At 48.0% G+C, this 14451-nt stretch overlaps 1 protein-coding gene across 2 annotated transcripts in view; it reads right to left on the minus strand.

Annotated features, from left to right (window-relative positions):
• ANK1 (ankyrin 1) overlaps nucleotides 1–14198 on the minus strand; it is a 188879-nt gene extending 174681 nt beyond the window's left edge. For both annotated transcript variants that reach the window (XM_056860791.1, XM_056860790.1), the window contains exon 1: nucleotides 14073–14198. In XM_056860791.1, coding sequence (XP_056716769.1) covers nucleotides 14073–14198 — 126 coding nt within the window. The remainder of the gene's footprint in view (nucleotides 1–14072) is intronic.
• Between the last annotated feature and the right edge of the window lie 253 nt (nucleotides 14199–14451).

A 14451-nucleotide genomic window follows, 5' to 3' on the forward strand; every position in this document is an offset into this window, starting at 1 on the left:
CAGAACCATCAGTATGAGACTATTTGGAGATTTCCAACAAATTGGATGGGATGTTTAGGATCTATGGCTTGGCCCAGCTCATTGTTTAGAGTTTGGAATTTTCAAACATGCAAATAGGGGAGAGAAGGCAGAAGAAGATTGGTCTATTGTCTACTGATGTCATAATGATCCTTCTTTCTGCATGCAGGTTCCGAATTATAGCCAGGTCTTTCCTCTGAGTACTCTCATACCACTTTCCCTTGTGCCAGTGAAGCAGGTCAGGAGAAAGGACAGAACTGCTTGCAAACATCTCATTACAGAGTTTTTAATTGTGACTGCATGTTTTCCACTAACCTTGCACTTTAAAAAAAAAACGTTGTTTGAAGGAAGCAGTGAACTCTGCAGTCAGAATAGTTTGTTGCTGTTAGGTCCAAGGGTATTATTTCATAGCGCAGTTACAGAGCAGAAGAAAATGGTTGTTTTTTTTCAGAGATAGGATGTGGCAGGGCCAGAATTTTCTTGTTGTGTCCTTATTTTTAAAGGAGTGCAAAATATCACACCAACTTAACATTCAAGGCCCAACAAACTCACTTCGTTTGCATGGCATGGACAGTGTTAGCAAATTACTCAGTTGCAAAAACAAAACAAAAAACACCCAATAAAATGAAAGCAGTTTGCTGGAGATCACAAAAATGGTGCTGATTCATTGCAAAATTCTGTTTTCTCCCTTGTTTTCCTGATCCTTGGGACTTGCCCAATGCTATAACAGCTTCACTACCATTATTTTCAAGGCAATTGGATGGCCAAGCTTGCCAGATTTCTCCCTACAGCACCCCCAAGAGGGGCTGCTGGCCCAAGGAAACTGACAGTCAGCTAAGCGTCAGACCCAGCTCCCGTAGTTATGGGCAGTCAGCAGGGAGAAAAGTGCAGGATGATTGCATGTCGACAAATGGGCCCTTGGGCTCATGACTGGCAGCAAAGGAAAGGAAATCATACAGTTGGAAGGGACCACCAGGGTCATCAAGTCCAACCCCTGCACAATGCGGGAAATTCACAACTACCCCCCCCACACACACACCCCTAGTGACCAGAAGATGGCCAAGATGCCTTCCCTCTCATAATGTTGAGGCATCTGTGAAGATGAGATCACAGTCCTGGGTCTGGTACGAGCAAGCACACAGTAAGTTGACGTTACCTGATATGAGAACACAGAAGAAGCCGAAAGCATTCTACACTGCAAGGTTGGCAGTGGTAAATACCCTGCACCACACTGCCCCAAAACCAACTCGTACATTTCTGGGCTGTATCACTGCAGGTGGAAGACATGCTGATTTTAAAACATTTTTTAAAAAGTTGCCCATTTCAAAATAAACTCCGGCTTTCTTCATGTCGTACATGAGCATATTGGGGAGGAGGCTGTGCTAAAGACACACCTGAGACCCAGTGGGGTGTAGTGATTAGAGTATCAGACTAGGATCTGGGAGACCGAGGTTCAAATCATGACTCTGCCATGGAAGTTTGCAGGGTGAGCTTGGGCCAGCCACACACACACACACACACACACCCAGCCTAACCTACCTCACAGAGTTGTTGTTGAGAGGATAAAATGGAGCTGAGGAGAACGATGTAAGTTGCTTTGGTTCCCCATGGTGGGGAAAGTGGGGCATCAATGAAGCAAATAAATAACAAGCACGCTCATGCGCAACATACGAGGTTCATTCCTTTTACCAAGGGAAAGCATTAAAAATAAGCTTTTCCCTGCAATCAAAAGCCCAGAATGCTAGCATCTGACTCTAATGCCTCTAGGACAGCTGCAAACACTACACAAAGATATAAAGCTTCAAGCTTTGTAATTCTTAAAGGGAAGGGCTACTGCAGATGAGCAGGGGCAGCTGGGTATTAAGCAAAGCAGAGGTGGTCTGCCACAGCAAGTAGAAACACCTTAATGCTTAGACCAAAGAGGAAGCCCCAGCTGGATGTAGAAAAGCTGGATGTAGAAAAGAGCAACCAAAATGATTAGGGGACTAGAGCAACTGTCCTATGGGGAGCAGTTAAGACGCTTAGGGCTGTTTAGCTTGGAAAGAAGGCGGCTGAGGGGAGACATGATAGAGGTCTATAAAATTATGCATGGTTTGGAGAGAGTGGACAGGGAGAGGTTTTCTCCCTCTTCCATAATACTAGAACGCGAGGTCATCTGCTGAAGCTGGAGGGTGACAGATTCAAAACAGATAAAAAGGAAGTATTTTTTCACACAATGCATAGTTAAATTGTGGAACTCCTTGCCCCAGGATGTGGTGATGGCTGCGAACTTGGAAGGCTTTAAGAGGGGAGTGGACATGTGCATGGAGGAAAGGGGTATTCATGGCTACTAGTTAAAATGGATACTAGTCATGTGTGTGTGTATGCGTTAAGTGCCGTCAAGTCGCTTCCGACTCATGGCGACCCTATGAATGAAAGTTTTCCAAAAGGTCCTATCTTTGACAGCCTTGCTCAGATCTTGCAAATTGAAGGCTGTGGCTTCCTTTATTGAGTCAATCCATCTCTTGTTGGATCTTCCTCTTTTCCTGCTGCCCTCAACTTTTCCTAGCATGACTGTCTTTTCCAGTGACTCTTGTCGTCTCATGACGTGACCAAAATACGACAGCCTCAGTTTAGTCATTTTAGCTTCTAGGGTCAGTTCAGGCTTGATTTGATCTATAACCCACTGATTTGTTTTTTTGGCAGTCCACGGAATCCGTAACCCTCTCCTCCAACACCACATTTCAAAGGAATCTATTTTCTTCCTATCAGCTTTCTTCACTGTCCAGCTTTCACACCCATACATAGTAATAGGGAATACGATGGCATGAATTAATCTAGTCTTGGTGGCCAGTGACACATCCTTACACTTCATTGGTTGATGGTGGAGCCAAGGAATAGAAAGTCTTGAACAATTTCAATTTCCTCATTGTCAATCTTAAAAGTTGTGCAATTCTCCTGTAGTCATTACTTTTTTTTTCTTGATACTAGTCATGCTGCATACCTATTCTCTCCAGGATCAGAGGAGCATGCCTATTATCTTAGGTGCTGGGGAACACAGGCAGGATGGTGCTGCTGCAGTTGTCTTGTTTGGGGGGTTCCTAGAGGCACCTGGTTGGCCACAGTGTAAGCAGACTGCTGGACTTGATGGCCCTTGGTCTGATCCAGCAGGGCCTTTCTTATGTTCTTATGGATGTTTTGATAGGGGTTAAACAGGAGAGGTGGCCTGATGCTGAGCAGGAGGCCTTGGGGCTGCTCTGGTCGGGCCCTCAGCAGCTCCCTCCTCTGGCCAGGGCTGAGTGGTAGCACATTGCCTGAATCCTTGCCTGACACTCCTTCTCATCAAGCACATTCAGACTGGGAATGGTCCTTGTAATTTCAAGCCATGCATACTTGGACATTTCTCTTATGCTCCTTCAAAAACTTTGATAATGACCTCTTAATGGTGCCTTCAATGAGCTAAGTCAACCGGAACATGGAGATAATAATTGTCAGGAGCTACAAGGCCCAGAAAATGGCTCAGCATGATCCAAATGAACACACCCACATGGCCTGTGTACAAATGTGCAACTGCCATACACTTTTCTCTGGGCTTATAGGGAATGAGACCTGCAGTGACCTTTAAGGAACTTGTGAGACGGGGGAGCCAAGAGTGTACCAAAACAGGAAGCTTCTGTTCAGGTTCCATTCCACATGCAATCAGTCAAGAAGGGCACTGGTCCAATTGCTCAGGTGCTGCGCATGGGGTTTGAACTAGTAGCCCCACACATCTGACAACACCACTGAGGCTACCACTGCAAACCATTCACAGCTGGAAAATTAACCAATTGAATTTTCTGCTACAAGCCCAAGACCCATGGGTTTCATTGGTAAAGTGGAGAAATTCATGACAGGGGGGTCTATCATAGAATCTTAGAGTTGGAAGGTACCACCAGGGTCATCTAGTCCAACCCCCTGCACAATGCTACAGATTTACAACTACACTCCCCACACACACACACCCTAGTGACCCCCACTACATGCCCAGAAGATGGCCAAGTTGCCTAAGGTCATAGAATCAGCATTGCTGACAGATGGCCATCTAGCCTCTGCTTTAAAACCTCCAAGCAAGGAGTTTACCACCTCCCGAGAAAGCCTGTTCCACTGAGGAACTGCTCTAACTGTTAGAAAATTCTTCCTAATGTCTAGACAAAAGCTCTTTTGATTTAATTTCAACCCGTTGGTTCTGGTCCGACCTTCTGGGGCAACAGAAAACAACTCAGCTCCATCCTCCATATGACAGCCCTTCAAGTACTTGAAGATGGTTATCATATCCCCTCTTAGTCTTCTCCTCTTCAGGCTAAACATACCCTAAACATATCAATGGCTGTTAGCTCTGTCAACTAAACAGAACCCCCAAGCTCAAAGGAAGTCTGCCCCTTGCTGCAAGAGGATAGGCCTGTTGCCTTCATGCCCTCCTTGTAGGGCTCCTGGAAACGCAAGGGGTCAGAAGGCTGGTCTAGGCGGACTTCCCCTTCGAATGCCTTCTGCCATTTGCATGGCTGCACCAATGTGACCCGAGATATTGCTAGCCTAGAAAACCACTGACTGCCCTAACTGTCCAAGCATACCTCTGGCTACCTCTTTAGCCATCTCCTCTATTTCCAACAAATTTAGCCATCTCCTCTATTTCCAACATATAAACATTTCTCTGCCAAAGGGACGATCTGACCAAAGCAGACCACTTTCCTAAGTGAGCTCTGTAGCTACCCCAATATACTGGAAACTTACACTGCCTTCTGGGTATTCTTGGCTTACTCAGAAATATACACACTGAGTCAAGAAACCAGACAGCACCGGCCTTTAAAGAAGGTTTTGGAGTCTTGCAGCCAACTGCAAACATGCAGACCTCTCTCTCCTTCCTGGGCAGCACCAGTGCCAAACTGCTCTCTTTCCCCCACCTCCCCAGCTGATAGGTATAGCTACCAGCCAGCACAAGCCATCAGCACCCACTTAGGGAACGATTTTTTATCTTTTTGTAAAAGGGACTAAAAACTCTTAGCAGAGCAAGACTAGAGAAAGAGCATCTCAACTCGAACGCCACTGCAATATATTGTGAGCCATGGGCGGGGATTAGCCATTGTTATTCAATCATACGGCACCCAGCAAAACATTAGGCACGTCATAAATCATCAGCAATGGCCAAGAAGCCGCAGTCAAGCCACGTGCTGATTTACTTGCCTAGGTATTCTCAGAAACTGGTGCCAGAACCGTCAGTAACTCCACACCGGGGCAATGTCAGTTCAGCTACAATAAATCAACATTCCTCAGTAAACAAAAGCTGGATTCTGTTAGCTGTGTAAATTATGCAAATTAAGCACTTTTGTATACATTAGCTTTCTTTTCTTTTTAACCATCCTGCTTCTAGAGTGGGCCTAGGCTGAGAACGCTTCGAAACCATACTCTTCATTCTAGAATTTCACACGGCTATGCCCCTAGGCGCTGTCATGATTCTAGGCTTAGAGTAGTGGCGCCTATAGGCCCTAAGGTAAAGGTAGTCCCCTGTTCAAGCACTGGGTCATTCCTGACCCATGGGGTGACGTCACATCCCGACGTTTCCTAGACGATATTTATGGGGTGGTTTGCCATTGCCTTCCCCAGTCATCTACACTTTACCCCCAGCAAGCTGGGTACTCATTTTACTGACCTCGGAAGGATGGAAGGCTGAGCCAACCTTGAGCCGGCTACCTGAAACCGACTACTGTCAGGATCGAACTCAGATTGTGAGCAGAGCTTGGACTGCAGTACTGCAGCTTACCACTCTGCGCCATGGGGCTCTTCCTATAGGCCCTAAGGAGGCCTATATTAAAGGAGCTACCAGGCCTACATTATCCAGGCATCCTCTGGGCCTTGCGATTGGTAAAAGGGGATTTGAAGGCCAATTGGGGGTGAGGAAGAAGGAATAAAAGGCCTTGCCTATAAAAGGTGGCTCACTCCTAGGGAGCAGGGCTGGGGAGAAGCTGCTGCAGACGGAGAGATCCCTCACCCAGGAAGGGCCGAGTTGGCCTGAGGCCAAGTACAAGGAGATGGCTAGGGACAGTAAAGATAGACGCGTTCGAGTTTTTATTAGTTTGTTTACTGGCTTTTACTGATCTTGTCATCCTATGTGGCTTGAATTATCATTGTTGTTAGACCTCTTTAATAAACTGTTTGTTACTCTGCCTGGGTCCTCACACCTCATTTCGTCACCTAGAAGATATACCCTGTTGAGGGAAGAAGCAGTCAGGGACAAGGAGGGTGCCCTGGGCCCTCCCAAGTTAGACCCACACCAGAGTGGTGGCAGCCAATAAAGATTCCCTCCCTCCCTTTGTGACAGGCTCCCAAACCTATCTTCTTCACCTAAAGGGCTAGAAGTTTCCTTAAAAAAAGTTAACACTGTGATTCTCAGGGTCAATCTTATTCTGTGCTTATTAGTAACTTCTGTGCTTCCCTTGTGCGACTTGCACAATACACATAGCCCTCAGTATCACCGGCAGAATGTTGGTGAATTTAATAGCAGGAGCATAAGGCTATGCAGAAGAGGATATTTATTCCTTGCAAGGCTAATCAACACCAACTATTAAAGATAAAGACATGGAACTGTCAAAGAGACTACACTCTGGATACAGAACCAAAGCAGAAAATCATCTACACTTTCTCTAAGCCACAAGGACTAGAAACATGATTCTTGTTAAAACACACACAAAGAGAGACAAATACCACCCAAAATGGTTCTTGTAGGTTATCTGGGCTGTGTGACCGTGGTCTTGGTATTTTCTTTCCTGACGTTTCGCCAGCAGCTGTGGCAGGCATCTTCAGAGAAGTAACACTGAAGGACACTTCTCTGAAGATGCCTGCCACAGCTGCTGGCGAAACGTCAGGAAAGAAAATACCAAGACCACGCTCACACAGCCCGGATACCCTACAAGAACCAATGAACTCTGACCGTGAAAGCCTTCGACAATATTTTGAACCACCCAAATTATTTTGGATCATATAGCATCAGGCTAGCGTAAGAGTTATACAGTTTGGCAGTACAGACTGTACTGGGTTATTTCAAAAGGGAATAGCAACCATCCAGATTTGCGAAGCAGCATTCAACCAAATTCAAGACCCACCAAGTTTGATAGGCAGCTGAGGGACAGGAATGGACAGCCCCCTGCCCGTCCTTTCCTTATCCCCTCCTTTATCTGCCCATCCATTGCTGAGGTCTTTCCCTCAGCCAGTGTAGAGTGAGGCCCCTGTGGCTAACTTGGCCATGAACTGAAAATGGATTCACAATGCCCCCTCCCCTCCTAATCCTATTGCATGGGAGGGAAGTTTTTTTTTTATTAGGGTAGAAGGTTAATTCACTCTGTCGTATTCCTTATTATTATGTATGGGTGTGAGAGCTGGACAATGAAGAAAGCTGATAGGAAGAAAATAGATTCCGTTGAAATGGATACCATGGACCACCAAAAAAACAAATCAGTGGGTTTTAGATCAAATCAAGCAGAACTGACCCTAGAAGCTAAAATGACAAAACTGAAGCTGTCGTACTTTGGACATATTATGAGATGACAAGAGTCACTGGAAAAGACAGTCATGCTTGGAAAAGTTGAAGGCAGCATTAAAAGAGGAAGACCCAACAAGAGATGGATTGACTCTATAAAGGAAGCCACGGCCCTCAATTTGCAAGATCTGAGCAAGACTGTTAAGGATAGGACACTTTGGAGGACATTGATTCATAGGGTCGCAATCGGAAACGACTTGATGGCACTTAACACACATACACAGAGAAGGAACATATTGCCTCTTCTTTGCATCAGTCCTAAACTGCAGCCTGGTTATTTTGCCTTTTAGAACTGCAAGCCCTGCCTGACAGCCTGTCTCTGGATCACGCCAGAGCATGGCCAGAAACTGGGAACTGGTTGTTACAGACAGCCCCTGCTCCATTTGTCAGCATCTGCCTATCAGTAAAGTCCCATCAAAAAGCCAGAAAGCATCTTGAGGTGGGGCAAAAACCCATATTTCAGAGAAGCACGGCAATCGGAAACTGGAGTTCTCTGCTGCAGGGGCCAGTTCCCTCCAGAGGAAGCTGTTCAGGCAACTCAACTGCCGTCCCAAGCTGTTTTGCAGCTCGAGTCAGAGCCCGGTAACAGCCCACACAGCCAGCTCAAACCTATCCATCATATTCTGTTGAATATATGGCACCTTCTAGGAGGAAAGCGTCTTGCAAGCTCATTACACTGCAAAGCAGCACCTGGAGGCAAACCTCTGCTGTTAGCCTGCGCATTTTAGAGATAAGGGAAAGGAGTTGTGGCTCAGTGGTAGAGAATCTGCTTGGCATGCAGAAGGTCCCAGGTTCAATCCCCGGCATCTCCAGTTAAAGGGACTAGGCGAGTAGATGATGTGAAAGACCTCTGCCTGAGACTCTGGGGAGCCGCTGCCGGTCTTAGTAGACAGTACTGACTTTGATGGACCAAGGGTCTGATTCAGTATAAGGCAGCTTCATGTGTTCATGTGAGTCTGCCAATGAGTTGATCAGCACCATTCAGTGAACGTACAGTGGAGCCAGGCTGGAAGCTGCCCGGACCACAGCCACTCACTTGCCTTTCATCCCCCATGTATGGAGCAAACTGCCCTGCATTTGGGAGGTGCAGCTTCTCCCCTCCAAGTGCTGCAAAGATGGGAGAAGCCACACAAGCAAGACTTCACCCTGCTATGCAGCTGTTTTTGGGACAAGTGGTGCAACATAGGTGCTAAAAGACTGTGCTTAGCAACTAGGAAGCAAGCGGGCTGAATCTCAGCTCTGCTCTGATTTCCGGAGGTGGCTGATGGCAAGCCGCTCCCTCTAAGCCTCAGTTCTTCATCTTTAATACGGAGATAATATTGATCTACCTTACAAGGCTCTTGTAGCATGACAGCTCACATGAAGTGCCTTGAACATTCTAAAGTATTGCATATAGATTACTTACCATTATTTCTAGAAAAGGCCTATCATTACCAACAGAGGGCATGTATACTGCAGTGAATAGTAAATAATTTACTTATTGCCTAAACTTACACTCTTATATCTTTGGCCTGGCAGACCCACAAGGAGAAGAGCATTCTGATGGTTTTCTGCTCACTTACTCCAAGCGTACACAAACCAGAATAAAAACAGGAAAGGTGACTGAAATGACTGCAGCGCTATTTTAGAATCCCACATAAGAAATGCTCAGTGGAAATGACTGCCCATTCACACAACCACTGACATCTTGGGTGATTCTCGTCTAATGAAAGTCTCAGGTTCATAAATCCTTAAAGAGTTATTAAGTTGGTTGAACCCTATACAGCTAATTGCTGAACCCTATACAGCTAATTGCAGTCAGAACACATAGCAGCACATTCAGATGGTCAGTAAAACACATTTTTTAAAATTGGGGGGTGGGGATCAGTCACGCAAAGCAGCCCTTAATCAACAAGAGGAAGACAGATAGTAAAATGTATCTGACATAAGAAAAGCCATGCTGGATCAGATCAAAGGTCCATTTAATTCAGCATCCTATTCCCAACAGGGGCCAGCTAGATACTTCTGAGAAGCCAAGAAGTTGAAGACAATAGTTTGCCTAAATCATTTGTTCCCCAACAACAGATACTCAGAGGTATACCACCTTTGAACATGGAGGTTCCACCTTTGCTGTTGTGGCTAATAGCTACTGCTGATACTCTGCCCTCCATTAATTTGTTTAATCCCTGTTGAAAGCCATCTAAGGCAACTTGTGGCCAAAATACCTTATCTTAATTCTGCATTGTGTGAAGTACTTGATTTTGTTTTGAAAACATGAAGCTGCCTTATGCTGACTCATACCATTGGTCTATCACAGTCAGTATTGTCTACTCCGACCGGCAGAGGCTCTCCAGGGCTTCAGGTCAAGGTCTTTCACATCACTTACTACATGATCCTTTTTCAACTGGAGATGCCAGAGATTGAACCTGGGACCATGTGCATGCAAAGCAGATGCTCTACCACTAAGTCACAGACCCCACCCCAATCTACTGCCAGTCAATGTCACTGGGTAGCCCCAAATTATGTTGAAAATTATCTCTACCCAGTCATAGTTTTATAAACCGCTAGAATGTCCCTATTTGGAGGTGGTTGTTGGGTTTCTGTTTTGGTCTATCTGCACATAAAACATCATGTAGCTGAGATAACCTAGCGTGGCTTTATCATATCCTTCCTGACTCAAGACCCATGGAATGAAAATAAGCAATAACATTTTAATACTAACAGATTCAGCAAGTAGATTTTTAGGAAAATCAGGCAGCAGAGTTCACAGTAACAAGGAACACACCGTTCACAGAGATTCACAAGGAGTTAGAGATTAATAAAGTTCTCTGCAGCATCCGATTACATATACGTATGTACATATGAAGCTGCCTTTTACGGAATCAGACCACTGGTCCATCAGGGTCTACTCAGACTGGCAGCTGTTCTCCAGGGTCTAAGGCTGAGGTCTTTCAAGTCACCTGCTACCTGATCCTTTTAACTGGAGATACCAGGGATTGAACCCATGACAAGCAAATGCTCTACCACTAAGCCACAGCCCCCTCCCCAAATTAGATACAGTGCCCAAATCTCAAGGGCAAACATTGATAACTTTTAGATAAGACAAGTTCCCACAAGGATTTGAACATCTTGCTTGGGCCACTTAACTAGGGTTGCCAACCTCCAGGTAGTGGCAGGAGATCCCCTGCTATTACAACTGACCTCCAGCCGACAGAGATCAGTTCACCTGGAGGAAATGGCCCCTTTGGCCATTGGACTCTATGGAATTGAAGTCCCTCCCCAAACCCCACCCTCCTCAGGCTCGGCCCCCAAAACCTCCTGCTGGTGGCAAAGAGGGGCCTGGCAACCCTACACTTAACACATTACTGAATTCCTGCATTTGGGATTGATGGCACTGTAATTAGCTAATTAATAGTTGTCTGTACATACAACTCCACATGTGTGAAGCAGACCGGTGTGGATCTGGGTTTGTCTGTTCTTGGCAGTATTCTCATATTATATTTGATATTTTAGAGACTTATGTGAACTTCAGGCTTAAGTCAATCTCTGGGCAGGCAAACTGCATATCATACAAACACAGAGCAGAGGGATGTGAATGCAGATCCACACATCACATCATATACGTACCCTGGAAGCTGACTTGTGTACTCTAAACCATGATACCTACGCTGGGCCAGAATCATGGGAAATTATGCACCGTCTCCTCTGCAGTGCAACCCTGTGAATAAAGCTACCAAGTTTAGCGGTGCCATCCAGCAGTCTCCGTCTGCCTCTCCCATAAGGAGAGGACCCTGCAGCTACAATTCAGGCAGCCTGAAGGACCCCCTTGGCTGCAGAAGCGCATCCTTACCCTTTTCCCAACATGATGATCTATCTCAGATGTGTCACACTTGCGGGCTGCATCCGATTACAGGGGATGTCCAGAAATCCTTGCTGCAGAAGGAGCAGGGCAGAAGGGAGATTCTATCCCACACACTGAAACCACCTGGTCTCCGGATCAGCTAAAGCACCAAAAACGCCTGGACTGATTCCATGCGCACACATATCAGTTGGTTTCTCGTTACAAAAGGATCCATTAAAAAGCACTGTGCTGAGAAATGGAACTTTCGTACCATCAGTGGTATTTGATCTGTGATTTACGATTCACCATTTGACCACGTGAACAAGATCTCAACGTGGTTTGAGATTCTGGTAATTCTAGGTCCCAAAGACTGGGATTTAATGTGACAAAAAGAATAAACTAATACGCCTATCCATGCCAGTGTGTTCTAAGGAATGATTCATAATGCAACCAAAAGAGTCACTTTTTTTAAAGCCTACAGACATTTGTGACCTATTGCTGCCCACAAAGAGGAAAGAGCTTTCCTGCAGTTTACAAATACACTTCTCAGATCACCTGATCAGGATTTAGATTCTCTACAGGTGACCGAGTAAATAGCTATTTGCTGCCTATTATAATATAGTCTCCATATAACTACACTGTCTACATAGAGTTGGGATATCTATCCTCCACTGCCCCCCCCCCCAAAAAAAAGTCCTGTCACAACCTAGGATATTTTGCCTTTGAAGTACTGCTGATGAACTCCTGTTGAACCTCTTCTTAGATAGCCTCCAACCAAAACCATTAGATGAACATAAAATGTGATGTATAGTAATATTTTTATTAGGACCAACCACTATTCACAATGCAGTAGGCATGTTTTCATATTACACAGAATTCTTCCTTTTGCTGGGTATCTGAGAAAAGAAGGGGGGGTCGGAGTGCCCCAAGAGGGAGTTTTTTAAGACTAAAACCTTCTGCAGAGGAGGGTTTAACTCCAAGCTTGTCTGGAGAAATATCTGTTTTTTCCTGCCTCCTTTGTCCCACCAGAGTCCAGTCTGAGGAAGAGACCTGTGTAACTCAAGATCCTGCACGCTGACAGGACCAGAGAATTCCAAACAGCAACATATCCACTAATTAACATGTATCTACTAATCGGCACAAAGCACTGGGATGTTGTCCTGCACATGCCTCGTGGGAATGAATGGGAGGTACGCAGAAACCCCTCAGTGGTCTTGCACCATGCTCATTCCTCCTAACAAGGCTTGCCCAGGAGAACGGTCTGGCACATTGGGCTCCATGGCTTTCTCCTCCACACCTAACAGCGCCTCAGATCTGCTGCCCGGAGCTTCATTTTGCCTGGCTTGTGGAACCATTTCTGCATACTGCATTATGAACAAGTCATGGTATAATTTCACTCATTCTCCCCAGGAAAGAGATTCCACAACTTCCTTAGGCTGAAAAGGTTTTACAAAATAATAGCAGTGTGTGTATGTTGCAGGGGGGGGGGGAGAACTCACAAAGCCATTTCAGACTAATTTACTGGAGATACCTGGCATGCAGCTGCTCCACGAAAACGTCTCAAGCAACCCACATGTAGGTTTCTGCCACAGCCACCATGCACCCAGAGGAGCAAAAGAGCACCTGGGCAAAAACTGGAGAAATCTATGATCGCCAGATGGAACCTCCATGTTCAGGTGCAGTGTACCCTAGAGTTTCAGCTACCAGTGATAAGTGACAAGGGATGACTAGCCCTTTCACCCCTTTCTTGCAAGCCTCCCAGAGGCATCTGGATGCCCATTAATGAAAACAGGATGCCGGCCAGATGGAAGCCGCTTGTCTACCGCAGCCAGGCCTTTTCTTACACTCTTAACTGGCACCCCCCCACACACACCAAAGACAGGCAAAATAGCGAACAAGCAATGAGCTCCAGGAGGAGGCCTCAGCTAGGAGCTCTGCCTAAGAAGCCACAGCCCATGGTGCCACCAAAGGACTTCTGCCCCCGGGGGGGGTTCCTGTCCCCAAGGACTTCTTTCTTGGGGAAGGGCCCTGCCCCCTAGAAGCTCACTACCTATGCCATATCTGAAAAGCCACAAGGCTGTGTCTGAACAGGCGGCCCACCTTAGGGAGAGCCAGTCCTTGGGGAGTGGGCTCAGCCACTTGCCGACCCACACAACGCAGGGCACACGAAGCCGCCTTCTACCGAAGGCGACCCTTTGGGTCCATCCAAGCCAGCCTCCTCGACTCAGACCGGCAGCGGCTCTGCGGGCTCTCGGGCAGAGAAAGGGCTTCCCCCTCGCCTCCTCGCCTGGTCCCTCGAGCTGGAGACGGCGGGGATGGAACCTGGCACCTTCCGCCCGCCGCGCAGAGGCTCTGCCCACCCAGCCGCGGCCCCTCTCCCACCGGAGAGAGAGATGGACGGACGGACGGAGGGACGGGACGGACGGCGGGGCAGGGGGGGGGGGTCCCGGGCGCAGCCCCCCGCCTCTCGGCCCGGGAGCCAGGCCCCTGGAACTGGAACCGGGCGGGGAGGGCGCGGCGAGCGGCCCGAGCCGGCGCCTCCCTCCCCGAGGGGGCGGCCCCGACGCCGGCGAGCGCCACGCCGAGCCAACGGGGCAAGGAGACGCCGCCGCCGCCGCCCTCCCGGCAGATGCCGGCAGATGCCGGCCTGGCGCGTCCCGGGCCCCCCCCCCCCCGGCTGCGCACCTTTTTCTTGCGGTCCCGCGAGCGGTTGCGGCGCTTGCGGCTGGTCTCCTCCTTCTCCTTCTGCTCGGCCAGGGCCTGCGCCTCGATGTCCTTGATCTTCTTGAGCTGCTTGGCCGCCTGCGCCATGGCGAGCGCGAGCCCCAGCCCCAGCCCCGGGCGGGCTGGGCGGCGGAGGCACGGCAGGGGCGGCCCGGGCCGGCTGCTCAGCAAGCCGCCGGAGCGCTTGGAGAGGCGCTTGGCATGGCCCCGCGGGCAAGGGCGCTTGGCCTCGCCGGCCGCCTTCACTGCAAGCCGCCCGGCCGCCTGCGCCACGCGCCGGCCCGCCGCATGCCGCCTCCGGCCGGGCTCTTCTGCAACCTGCGCAGGGAAGGCAGGCAGG

The sequence above is a fragment of the Euleptes europaea genome, chromosome 14, assembly GCF_029931775.1.
Source record: "Euleptes europaea isolate rEulEur1 chromosome 14, rEulEur1.hap1, whole genome shotgun sequence".
NCBI classification, from domain to species: Eukaryota; Metazoa; Chordata; class Lepidosauria; order Squamata; family Sphaerodactylidae; genus Euleptes; species Euleptes europaea.